Consider the following 13,047-nt stretch of genomic DNA (forward strand, 5'->3'; position numbering starts at 1 on the left):
CATAGACAAAACAGGAAATATGCCAGTTTCCAAAGAGATGATTCAACTTCCCCGTGGGTACTGTGATAAAGTTTGTGGTATCTTTGAGTTTTTTCTTCTGCTGAAGAATGTGTTCCTTCCCATGAAAAAGCCCTCTGTTTTTAAAATCTTACCAACACTCTTCCAGAGATTGAGAACTGTCTGTGTTTGCATTAGGTTTAGTTAGTTGCTAGTGCAATCTTGTTATACATGCCTACTTCAGTCTGAATCCAGATCTTCTGTGTGATATTACCAGAAAACCAAAAGACACAAAAATGTAGGGCATGTATAATTTGTAAAACTGCAAAACGTCCCATGCAACTGGCACATACAAATCGCAAATCAAAACACTTTCTTGTGATACCACATTTCCCACTGCTGGAATGCTGTTGCAGTGATTCATGGAGGAATACACATGCAAAACCTTTGCATCATCCATGAATGATCACTGAGTAAATTCTGGTAGGATTTTGTTATCCTGCTTATGACGTTTCAGGGAAAATGTGTGGATTTTCAATTGGATCATTAAAAAAAAAATGCACTCTATTGAATTAGTTAAAAATACTTCCTTGTGGATGTGATCTCTGGGCAAAGCTATATGTCGTTCCAACAAATGTTTGTTCCTAGATCCGTTTGCTGAGCTAATATAAGGACATTAGAAATAAGTGAATATAAGGACATGGGACATGGGTGAAAAGAGGAAGCAGTCAGTCTTTCAAGGATAGTCCTCTACAGATGTGATTCCATGAAACTGTGTTTCTCCCAGAGAGATTATTTCTGGTCTTGAAAGGTTGGCTGGGGGAAAATGAGCTAAAATGGGCTAAAATTGCCTGTGGGTATCTTCAAGGAAAGATTAATAGGCAGAGGAAGGATTAAACTCTTCCCTTTCACCTGCAAGTTCTCCCCTGCAAATATCTTTCCCCCCCATGTAGGTGGAAAATCTACGGTTGCTCATAATGCCATGTTCCTGTGTCACCTGCCTTAATTTGGTCTGTGTTTGAGATATTTTTTTCTCGTGCTGGTGTGTTAGACCCTAAGGAATTTCTAAACTCTTTAAGAGGAAATTCCTTCTTCCAGCGGCTACTCCAGAATAAAAAGGAGTACTGCTGATTGACTGAGTCATTTTGCTGAAAGCTGCTAAGTTACACTGTTGCACTGTTATGTAAACATGTGTTCAGTGTTTATATATAGAGGCCTTTTTCTGCTGAGTTCCAAAGCTGTTTACTAAGGTAGTTTCTTCCATGAACCTCATTAGGGCATAGAAGCATTGTTTCTGAAAGCAATATTTCTCAAACATAGCATGAAGATGGATAATTTGAAGTGTGATGGAAGTGGCTTAAACAAATGCCTTGAAAGCAGGGAATGTGCTTAAAAATGTGTTAAAGACATGTTAAAAATCTATCATGCCTCATAATGGCTTTCTCCCTTACTCTGGGCCTCTACTGCACCCAAACATTCACGATCTGTTCAGTAGTTAAGCATGTAGAGACCATGTTTGCAGAAGTGTGGATACTGCAGTGTGGATTAGGTCCAAGGGAACCTGGAACTGGAAGACCTGATTTACCAGTCACTTAGACTACCAGAACGGTAGGAAGGGAGGTAAAATGGCCTAAGTAAATCCAAAGGACCCCACCCCCACTAGAAGAACATCCCTTTCTTAAAGTTATCTTGTAAGCTACTTTGCCAGTATTCAAGTATTATATCTTTCCCCCCAAGAGGTGCCAATGAATGAAAATATTAAGGATGAAATTTTGATTGTGAAATGCCAGGCATCAAGTAACAACACAGCTGTGGAGGCAGCTGACACTGCAGCCTCAAAATACTGTGAGTCCTTGCAGTATTTGGACAGGTCGCACTGTACTTCTGGAATGACATTACAAAGCATGGGTATTTACACAATAGTTTGTCTTAGTGATGGGCACAAACCTCGTCATGAACCTAAATTCACCATGAACCGAGGTTCATGCCCATCCCCTATCAACAACCCTCCCATGACCCTCCACATGTTTATGTTCATGCAGCTTGTGGTGGGAAGTGGGGGGGGGGGTGAGAGGGATCGCTCAAATAGCTTGCATCCATTTCAGCCTAACAGCGGGGCTGGTGTGCTCATCAGCTGTTAGGCCGAAACAGATGCAAGCCATTTCAGCAATCCCTCTCGCTCCCCCCCTCCAGCTTCCAAGTGAGGGGGAACAAAAGGGGTTAATGGCTCACAGCCCTTTAAACCTAACAGCTGATGGGCATACCAGCCCCTCTGTTAGGCTGAAATGTATCTGTGTGTGGTGGGGAGGGCTGTCCCAGCCACAGGCAGATCCTGGCTGTCATGGCTTCTTCTCCCTAAGCATGCTGAGCCCGCACAGCGGGGAGGGCAGGGTATAAATTGAATAAAATAAATAAATAAATAAATAAATAAATAAATAAATAAAATGCTTTGAACTGTGCCACAGGAGGAAAAGCTGAGCCCAGGATCTGCGTGTGGTGGGGAGGGCTCTCCCATCTCCAGGAAGATCCTGGCTGCCATGGCTTCTCCTCCCTCAGCACACTTTAAATTGTACCACAGGAGAAGCTGAGCCCAGGATCTGCATGCGGTTCTCCTCCTGTGACGACATTCTACAGCATCACGAACCTCACAAAATGAACATTGGTTGGACCAAATAGCTCACATTTTCATATTATTGGATAATATCAGATCTAATTACTAGGAGCATATATGAAACTGGTAGCTAATAAAAGCTGTTGTATGTATAATTTATGTAAATCTGTATGTATGACATATAGAATGAGAATTCTGTGGAAAATTTTGTAAGTAAAATGTAGAAGCTCAAGAATTGTGTTTAAAATGGGATAAATATAAGCCTACATAATTACATTGTTTGTCTTTCTCAGCAGAAAGTCTCTTAAAGATTAACTGTTTTGTAGTCTAGAGCCCATTTCAACACTGTTGTGAAGTGGTTAGAGTGTCGGTCTAAGATCTGGGAGACCCAGGTTGGAATCCTCACTCTGCAACGGAAGCTTGCTGGGTAGCCTTGGGACCACTCAGCCTAACCTCCTTACAGGTGGTTGTTAGGATAAATTGGGAGACCGGAAATGACGTAAGCTGCTTTGGGTTCCCATTGGGGAGAATGGCAGGCAGGCTATACATGAAGTAAATAACTCATATATATCAGACGGGCTGTGGCCTGTGATAGGTTATGCCACATCGGTAGTCTGTAATGTGTCAAAAAACATCAAGGTTTCCAGTTGAATGAATCTGAAAGTTTGATTTAGTTAGCTGCTGGTGATTAAAACATGTGAATATTACATTTTAAAATGTTTGTACGATGTTTGCTGGTCTCTGGTCCTCACAGTCTTGAAGAGTTCCCATTTCTTCCAGTGAAATTTGCTTCCACACATTGTATACAGGAGCAATAAAGGGTATTTTTATTAATGCGTGTTTTTCTTGTTTTCAGCTGAAGGGCATGCAACTAAAATGCTTCATGGTGCAGTCCCACTGCGGGGACTTTGCAAGTTTTGTGATGTTAAGTCAACAACCTGCACAAATGAAGGTCATTGCTTCAGTGACTGCAACATCACTTCGATCTGTGAAGATGTGAATGAAGTATGCGCAGCAGTATGGTAAGTTCATTCTAGCTACATGCATGAATTCGTATTTGGCTCATAATACCCTTTTAGATCAAATCAGTCAATCCTAAAATAAATCAACCCTGACTGTTCCCTGGAAGGCCAGATACTGAAGCTGAAGCTCAAATACTTTGTCCACCAAATGAGAAGGGAGCACTCACTGGAGAAGACCCTGATGTTGGGAAAGATTGAAAGTCAAAGAAGAAGGGGATGACAAAGGATGAGATGGTTAGACAGTGTTATCGAGGCAATGAACATGAAATTAAGCAAACTCCGGAGGACGACAGAAGACAGGAGGGCCTGGCGTGATGTGGTCCATGGGGTCGTGAAGAGTCAGACTCAACTGTGCGACTGAACAACAGCAACAACCCTTTTAGTTCACAAGAGATTCCAGGCTTTTTAGATACACTCATTCAAATACTTCCTCCCCTTATTTTGTCTTCACTTTGCATTCTTATAATAGTTGTGAGCTTTTAAAAAGTTGGATGACAAAATTTCTGTGTTGTGTGAACTGCTCTGTTCCAGCAGCGATTGTTTTCTAAAACATTTTGTATTTTAACTTCGTTTGACTGCATTTGTCCACAGCATTATCAGAGTGGAAACAGATCCGAGTCTTTCAGATAACTGTGGAGTTTGAATGACAGACATCTCATTTCATATTATTTACTAACCATATGCATTAATCAAAACTATGAGAGGCATGGGCCAGTGTGGACTAGGAGTTAGAGTGCTGGACTAGTATGTGAGAGACCCAGGTTTGAATCTCTCAGCCTCACCTACCTCACAGTGTGGTTATGAGGTTAAAATGGAGGAAAGTGGGGAGAAAGGGAGGGTAATAATGAAGTAAATAAAAATAGAATCCATTCTTTCATTTTTTTATGAGAACAGTTATTTTGTGAAATGAAACGGAATTGAACAGATTTTTTTCTTCTGTGCCTGTTGCTGTTGAAGAGAACCTTGGCATGCGTACTATAGTCTATTTATTGCATTTTGTGTCCTGCTGTTCCTCCAAGGAGCTCATTGTTGTCCCTTCCTGCATCTTATCCTCACAAATCATATGAAGTAAGTTAGGCTGAGAGAGACGGTCCCAAGGTCACTGTGAAGGTTTGTGGCTTTTTAATGACATTAGAGTAGAATGATGCGAAGTTTGCGCAGTGTGGTCTCTCTCGCAACCTCCACCTGGTAGACTGAACCTAAGTAGCTTCTAAATGCAGTGATCCAAGTACATTTGAGGAAATTTATTGCAGCCTAATTAATGTCGCTGCTTGCTACTGTGGTGGCATTTGAGTTCTTCCCTGTGGTGATGAATGGACTATGCTTTAAAAAAGTGTCCTACCCTCCCTAGAACATGATATGAGAAAGAAATTGGGGGGGGGGAGTATTTTTTTTGTCCTGGGAGAGGGGAATTAAGGATCTTCACAAGAGCCTTGAAACTATTTACAAGTTTGACTCACAATATTTGCCAGACTTATTCAGTTAAAACTCTTCTGAATCTTCGGCTTTTCCATAGCTTCAGAAATTCCACAGTATGAGTTCCTTCTAGAAACTCCAGATCTTTAGCCAGTTTTTTCCAGAAGACAGGCTCTGTGACAGGTACAGTTTCCTCCTAAAGCATTCACTAAATTACCCTGCTTCCCCCAAGAGGCTGGCTCCAAGACCTACATAGCTGCCTGAGAAAGGATCCCCCACCACCACCAGCCTAACCCTTTGGTACCACAAAACCTATCTCCTAAAGTATTCACTGTATCAGTTTGCTTTCTTCCAAAGCCAGGCTCTGAAACCACACATTTTCCTGGGAAAAGATCTCTCCAGTCTCACTCTCTGGCAGTTCACAGATTTTTCTCATCCAGTCCCCTTCTCATCTGGCTCCTCCAGCATTCCATGGATCCTGACTGGTGGTTAGCTGCCGTATATACACTACCCAAAGGCATACAGTGGTGTACAACCCTTAAGCAAAAGCTCCCATCAGAGCTGGAAAGATTCAGGGGGGTCCCATTTGCAATGACTGGTCCCATTTGCAAGGTATCATTGGGTTGCCAACTTCCAGGTGGTGGCTGGAGATCTGAGATTACAAGTGATCTCCAGGAGACAGAGATCAGTTCACCTAGAGAAAATGGCTACTTTGGAAGGTGGACTCTATGGCCTTATTATACACCATTGAAGTCCCTCCTCAAACCTTGCCCTTCTCAGGCTCCACCCCCAAAATCATCAGGTATTTCCCAGCCCAGAGCTGGCAACCCTAATCATGACCCACGCTGTTCCATTTTCCAGGCACAGATCATATCCAACAAAGAGCTAACCGTGCAGAGGAGACTGCTTCAGCACATTCTCATTTTATGCCTTTAAAATTTGCAACTCCAGTGCATGCGAGGGAAAATGCCTAGCAACATGTCAACACAATATTTTCCTGCAAGTTTTGCAAAGTGAGGATGAATTCCATTCAGTTCAAAAAGCAACTGACTCTTGCTACCCAGTATATGAAAACAAAATGCTGATAAATGAAACATTTTTATCAGACCAGTTTATTTTGGTAACCTTTTGAGTTACACAGAGCTTGTCTTTAGGCAGTCTGAGAAGCTAATGTTTCATGTTGTATCTTCTGTAACACAGAGAGTTCACTTGAAGATATTCCCTATTGGTTTAACTTCTCCCTTTTTAAAAAACAACTCTGTTTAAAATCTCTCATTGACTTCTGAGGAGGGCTGGGGAGCAGATGGTACTTTTAAAGGTTTCCTCCAGTTTGACTCAAGCTAGCTGTTTTACTCACAATGATTCACGATGGCTTTATTTATGGCACTATTTGCTGAGTTTCATATAACATAAGAACCATATGTGCCATTTCAATTTGTATCTTGATTGAAGCACATAGGAAGAAATAAACGTTTGAACTACATTTGGACTTGATGCTATGCTGGAAAATTGAATGTTGTGCAATTCAGGTTTTGTGCAGAGTCTGTAGAGTAGGGTCATCCTGTCTGCGCAAGTCCTCTCATTCTTCTTGGATGGAAGATGCAATCACATTCCTTCAGCTCTATCACACCATGCAGAAATTTGGCTATGGGCCACTATTTGGAAATGAGCAGAATTTTTTTTTATATACAGGAATAGTGTTAAAGTTAGGAGTTCATCTTGAACAGGTACCATTTCTCAAATTTGCTCTGTACTTGCATCTTTGGAGGAAATAAGGATATAAATAAGGAATAGCTAAAAGTACATCAAAGTTTTACATTGTTTCCAACCAAATACCATGTTCTACATCTTGAAATGGAAGGCATTTATTAAGAAAAACATTCAATAATCAAGTAGTTGTATAACATTTGCCACTACTAACACAGGTGCTATCACTAATATAGCTGGAGTCACTCATGGAAATTAAAAAGACCCCCCCCCCTGAAAAAACCCTTTAGGGCATATGATAAATCAGAGTATCAGGCTCCAGAATATTCACTCCAAACTTGGATCTGAACCTTTCTAATAGGAATGCATTAGGGTTGCCAGGTCTGGGTTGGAAAATTCCTGGAGACTTTAGGGGCAGACCCTGGAGAGGGTGGAGTTTGGGGAAGGGGAGGGACCTCAGCATGGTCCAATGCCATAGAGTCCACCCTTCAAAGCAGCCATTTTCTCCAGGGGAGCTGATCTCTGTCACCTGGAGATCAGTTGTAAAAGTGGGAGATCCCCAGGCTCCACCTGGAGGCTGGCAACCTTAGAACGCATTACTCTGAAATTCAGAACACCTATAAACATTAGTTCTCTTTGATGCAGATATCTTTCTGGATCTAAAAAAGTACATTTTCCCTAGACCTTTTAAACTGTATTTGGCAAATGTTTCCTCATTACAACTTTGAATATGGAGAGATTGGGGTAAACAGTGGTATAAAAGTCTCAATATGGTCTTGCATAGTTTTGCTTAGAATGTGGGTTAAAATGTTTTAAATAAAATAAATGTGACTGCAGCTCAGTTAATGGCATATAAAAGATTTATTATTTGGAACTGCTTTTCATTATGGCTTAATGTATTGAAGATTGGAAGGGTTCTTTGTTAATTTGTGATATTAGTATGTTTATACACTGCTGCTCTTGGAACTAAACAGCCTGCGCATCAACCTAAATGCTTAGCTGTAGTGCCCTTAAAAGCACTTGATCCATATGACCTAATATAAAACTCTCTTAACTCCTTTTGATTCCAGAGTGAGAATGTGCAAGGCTAGTCATTTCAGTGCACTGCTGTTCCTATCAGTATGTCTGCCCAGCTATTGAGCGACAAGGCAAAACCTGAATAGAGCTGTAAAGCTTTTAATGAATTCTTTTTAAAAAGTTATTCCTGTTTGATTGCATCACAGTCCCATACAACATAATGGTAATGGTTTAGGTTTGATTGATTATAGCATATATTTCAATTTTTCTAAAATCTCCATTATCTTTTTTTTTGGGGGGGGGGAGGGAATATGAGTTTTAGGAAACCTCTCTCTCTCTGGCACCAACTTCTCTAATCTGCAACAGAACATAGCTAGCCATCTGCTATCCTATTTAGGAATGGGATTTGTCTGTGGTAGAAAGAATGAATTCAGTCTAGTCACCCCTTCTACAAAATGCCAGTGCTGTCGTGCTTCCGTCTGGGTTGGGGGACAGTCGGGAAGAGGATATCTAGCACCATACAGAATTGCAGGTTTCTAAGTCCATTTACTTGAGTGGATTTAGACAGGTTGCACTGTAAATCTGCCAGCAGCTGTTTGAACATATAAAGGTTTTTGCCCCAGTTATTTTGTACCAGGCCAGCACAAGCTGTGGTCCACCAAACTGAAAAGGACAATATTCAGCCAGGTACATTGTCATCAGTAAGGCACTTTTCTAATAATTTATTCTTGAGTGGGGATTGTATATGTTTCAGTGACGTGAAAGAGGCTACTTGAGAGTAAGTGACAGAAAGATGGTAACTATTGCAAGGCTTCAGTGGGACTTAAATTTTGAGTGTTAGAAAATGGTTTGCTCTTGAATTTTTTCCCCCCTGTTTTAAATTTCCTATCCCCTTTTTAGGAGAAAGAATGATGAAAATATAACCTTGGAAACAATATGTCACGATCCCAAACTAGAGCTTCATGGGCACAAACTGGATGACTTCCATTCAAAGAAATGTATCATGAAAGAAATGAAGGAAGCTGGTGGATTGCTGTTCATGTGTTCCTGCAGTGATGAAGAATGCAATGATGAACTTATTTTTTCAGACAGTAAGTGCTTGAAGTTTCATTCTGTGTGTGCCACTTTAATTTCCTTCCCTCATTTCACCCTTCACTTTATACTGCCAGGAAAATGTGTGGTTCTTTTCCTTGAAGATTTCCTCTGATTATTGAGTTTCCTGTTTTGGGAAATTCTGACCTTCCTCCACCACAAGGAGAAAAAAGGCTAGAGGTGTTCTAGAGGGAATAATGAAACTGAGAAATCATTGCATCATTTTAAGAGTTGCAACTAATCAGCCTATTGGAACGGCTTCAAGTTTATACTTTAGCAGCTATAGCCTAACACTGATAGAAAGTTTAATGAAACACGTCAGTCTCCAGGAGAAGGCAGTTCATTCTCCTTCCAAACAGTTTCCTTCTTAAGGAATGTCTATTGACATTCTCTGTGCTTGGTAATGGGATTGAGGAGGATGACTGGTGTATTTTGTGGCATTTACATGGGCCTTTGTTTTTAAAGAAATCTGGTGTGGTTGATCTGCTACCGCTTGCTCATAAACCCTGAGCACTTCTTGTATTAATCCTTCATCTAGCACAAGTTTTCCTACCAACAGGGAAGAAAAAGTGGCTTTTTGTGCTATATTGCATCTCCCCCCCCCCCCCCACTTCTGGCCTTCCTAAAGCACCTTCTTTGGAGTGGGAAAGAAATAGCTATTTTTCTTGTAGATATGAACAAAGGGGGAAGGAGGAAAGGGGAAAGAGCTTTCTCTTAAGTAAAGCTCCTGTGCAGATTTCTTCAGTCATCCAGTGTGTGTGTGTGTGGGGTTCTTTATGTTCCTTCTGACTCTCCAGACAGCATAAAACCACACAAGACCATGCATTTTCTGCAAGAAACAAGCTTATGGCGAAATTGCTAGGTTTACCTGGATTGGTGTAAGCTTGTTCTTTAGAAGTGTAAAACCCATATCTTTACACAGCCAATAAAGATGCCTGTTGAGGCTGCTTTAGGGAGGCTTTAGTTTGATCTTTTACTGTAATTTTCTTTGCTCTCCTTTTTTATCTTGTCTGCGTATTTAATGATGTCCATTATCTCAGTGCTGGCAGGGCAGTCAAGTAGATAATGGGCAAGTAGCTTACTCTAATGATTTCATTCATGCCTTGTGCCTTGTTTACCCTCCTCTGTGGAAACTGAGTAAAAAGGTGGTTACAGAAACTAATGAGAATTATAGCATTTTAAAATCAATGGCAATTTAGACTTTGACAATGCCTTTGTGTGGAGCATGTTGCTTTGTTGTCCCCGTATACAGAAGCAATGTAGAGGCTCTGCTGAGACACAAATAGGAAGCTCTTTGGTTAATGGAATTAATTTGACTGAATTAAAGTCTACTGCCATTGACAAGAACCACCTATATAGCCACATCCTTGCCAACTTTGAAATGGTCTTGTTGAACACAAACAAATACATGAAGTTGCCTTATACCATTAGTCTGTTGAGGTGAGTACTGGCCAGGGGTCATTTCCTGCGGGAGCACACAGGAGCGGAGCTCCAGCAGTAAGGAGCCCAGGGGGCGAGCACATGCAACAAGCCCTGTCCCCTGCTCCCAGCAGCCCTCAGTCAGGCCATGAGGAGCAAGAAGCAGCCAGGTAAGTTGCAGAGCCCCCCCCCAGCCCGCCTTCAGGTACAAGCTCTCCCTCCTCTGTGACAGCAGATCTACACGTTTCCCCCCCCCATTAGCTAGCAATCCAAAACAGTCCAGTGGAGCTTGAGCGGTGGGGGTTGCCTTCTGACACACTTCCGGTGATGTCAGGGGGTGTGGCATATGCAAATAAGTTATGCTAATGATGTATGCTAATGAGCTCCTAAACCTCTTTTTTTACAAAATGACCCCTGGCTACTGGCTACTCTGGCAGTGGTTCTTCATGGTCTTTCACACCACCTGCAGATGCAGAGGATTTAACTTGGGACCAAAGGTGCCACTGACCTATAGCCTTTCCTTAAGTCAAGAGTTTATTTTCTAGTTTTAGTAAGTTTTGTAAAGACAACTGTACCACTTACACACTCAAGGGCTTACTCATCTGGCCTCACCCTGGTTTTAAGTACCTGGAAAAAAAGCAGAAGACAGAACTTAGCCCAGATGGAACTCAGCTGCTGCTGGCTTGCTGCCAACAAGATGTTCCCTGAAACACCATTTAATCTATAGTGATTATACAGCTATTTTTATAGATGGTTCCCAGTCCCATGACCATATTGGAGTGACATTTATGTACTGACATCAAATGGTAGCAACAAAGCTTGTAGTGTGGAATCATCTATGTTTTAACAGTAAGGCTAATAACAATAAGGGCTTGGTTCTGACTAGCAAATCCACACGGGGTAGGAAGGGTACCCCCCCTCCCAGGGGGTGCATTGGAATTCAGAATCCAAATTGGAATTTCTTGTGACTACAGTTTGCATTTCAAAAAATCCTGGAAAAATCAGATGCTCCTCTTGCAGTGTGTAGTGTCTGGGCTGGACCAGGGTTGAGTGAGAGTACAGAGTGAAATGGAAAGAAACTATTGTGTAGCATTAGACTATGCAAAAGCACATGGATTGGCAAGCGGCACCTTTTCCTTGATGGTGCACCAGGGTGATGCAAATTTGTGCCAATTCATTAGAAATGCACATTATCCCTTCCACTCCTACTTTATCACAAGTGGGTTGTGCACTGTTATTTCCCTTCCCTGGTAATCGTCACAGCTTTTCCTTTCTCTGCTGAATGGATTTGTTATTGAAGTGAAAAGCATGTTGTCTGTGTTCATTTGGTTTGTGTGTTATGTGCAGAGCATACGAAAACCTCTCACTTTCCCCACACATATACAACTGAGAATGTGTGTATTTCTTGACATTTTATACATTAGAAACCCAGTCTAGCAATGCTCATTACCATAAGTAATCACTGTTTCACTGTTGACTAATAATAATAATAATTGTAATCATATGTCAGTGCTGGAGGATTTGCATTCCAAAGCCAACCAAAACGCCCTTGTGGACTTTGGCTGATTTCTTATAAGTTAGTCATACTGTACTTGTTTTGGCTTAAAACATACAACTAAGTACAGTCAGCATGCTGGAATTATTTCCTGTCTCTGTTCTTACAAAATATCGCCCCAGGAATACACCAAAAGCTGTTTTCTTATTTCCAGGAAGAACATCTTGTTCGGTCAAAGTGTCATGCAGAATGCTGTGTAAGTGTCGTTATTCTAAGTCAAGTAACTTCATCTGATCTCATAGAATCAAAAGCTTGGCAAAGAGCCAGTGAATCATTTAATAGAGTGTCTCCCAATACTTGCCCATCTGACAGTTCAATGGAAATCTTTAGCACAATGGCTCTCAAATCTTAGCACCCTCAGGACCCTCATTTTAATTTAACACTTCTCATGGATCTTCAAAGCAGTCCTTTCCTCCCCCACTGGTGCTCGCCACGCTCTTTCAAAGTTTACAGAAAGCCTGAATGCCACACAGAGGGTCCCTGCATCCTCAAAACAATACAGTAAGAGCCACATCAGTTATACTTCAAATATAAGATTAAGTGAAATGTTTTGGGGTTTTTTGAGCCCCCAGAGGGGATTTTTTTATTGATTTTTTTTAACACTACAAAAAACTACAACAGAAAAGGGGGAGGGGAAAACTACATATAAGGGAGAAAGTAAAGAACCCACTACTGACTAAAAATCCGAGAGAGGAGATCCTCTAACTAGCTTTTTTTTTTTAACATCCAAACTTATCATCTTTGTACTTCTTATGAACAGTGTCAATCTTTTAGAACTTTTAACCCTCCCCATTTACATTTAATTGCCCAATAACAGTGCCCCCCATCATCCCCTGGAACCAAAGTTCTCAAAGGCACAATTCAGAGTCCTTCAGCCTTTACTTCTTCTTCTCTCTTTTCCGCAGTTTGTAGGGACTTTTCAGGGCTGCTGCCCCCTGCTCAGACAAAGAGTCCTCGCCAGATGAACCAGTTTCCAGCTCGCCGCTGGACCTGCTGTCGTCTTCTTTTTTCTCTTCCTCTGACCTTCCCAGCTGCTCCTTTAGAAATTCTTGAGCTTTAAGAACAGAGTCAATCTTAACCTTCTTCTCTTTGATCTTAAATGCTACTCCTTCTGGAAATAGCCATTTGTATCCAATTGAATTTGTTTGGAGGAAGAGCACAAGTTCTTTGTATTTCTTTCTCCGTTGCCTTACTTCAAATGGAATATCCTT

The 13,047-nt window shown here is 41.4% G+C and overlaps 1 protein-coding gene across 1 annotated transcript in view; it reads left to right on the top strand.

Annotated features, from left to right (window-relative positions):
* TGFBR2 (transforming growth factor beta receptor II) overlaps nucleotides 1-13,047 on the top strand; it is a 68,641-nt gene that overhangs the window by 29,284 nt on the left and 26,310 nt on the right. The window contains exons 2-3 of the mRNA XM_015418392.1: nucleotides 3,465-3,630; nucleotides 8,671-8,861. Coding sequence (XP_015273878.1) covers nucleotides 3,465-3,630; nucleotides 8,671-8,861 — 357 coding nt within the window. The remainder of the gene's footprint in view (nucleotides 1-3,464; nucleotides 3,631-8,670; nucleotides 8,862-13,047) is intronic.

The sequence above is a fragment of the Gekko japonicus genome, unplaced genomic scaffold (genome assembly GCF_001447785.1).
Source record: "Gekko japonicus isolate JY-2015 unplaced genomic scaffold, Gekko_japonicus_V1.1 scaffold106, whole genome shotgun sequence".
Lineage (NCBI taxonomy): Eukaryota > Metazoa > Chordata > Lepidosauria > Squamata > Gekkonidae > Gekko > Gekko japonicus.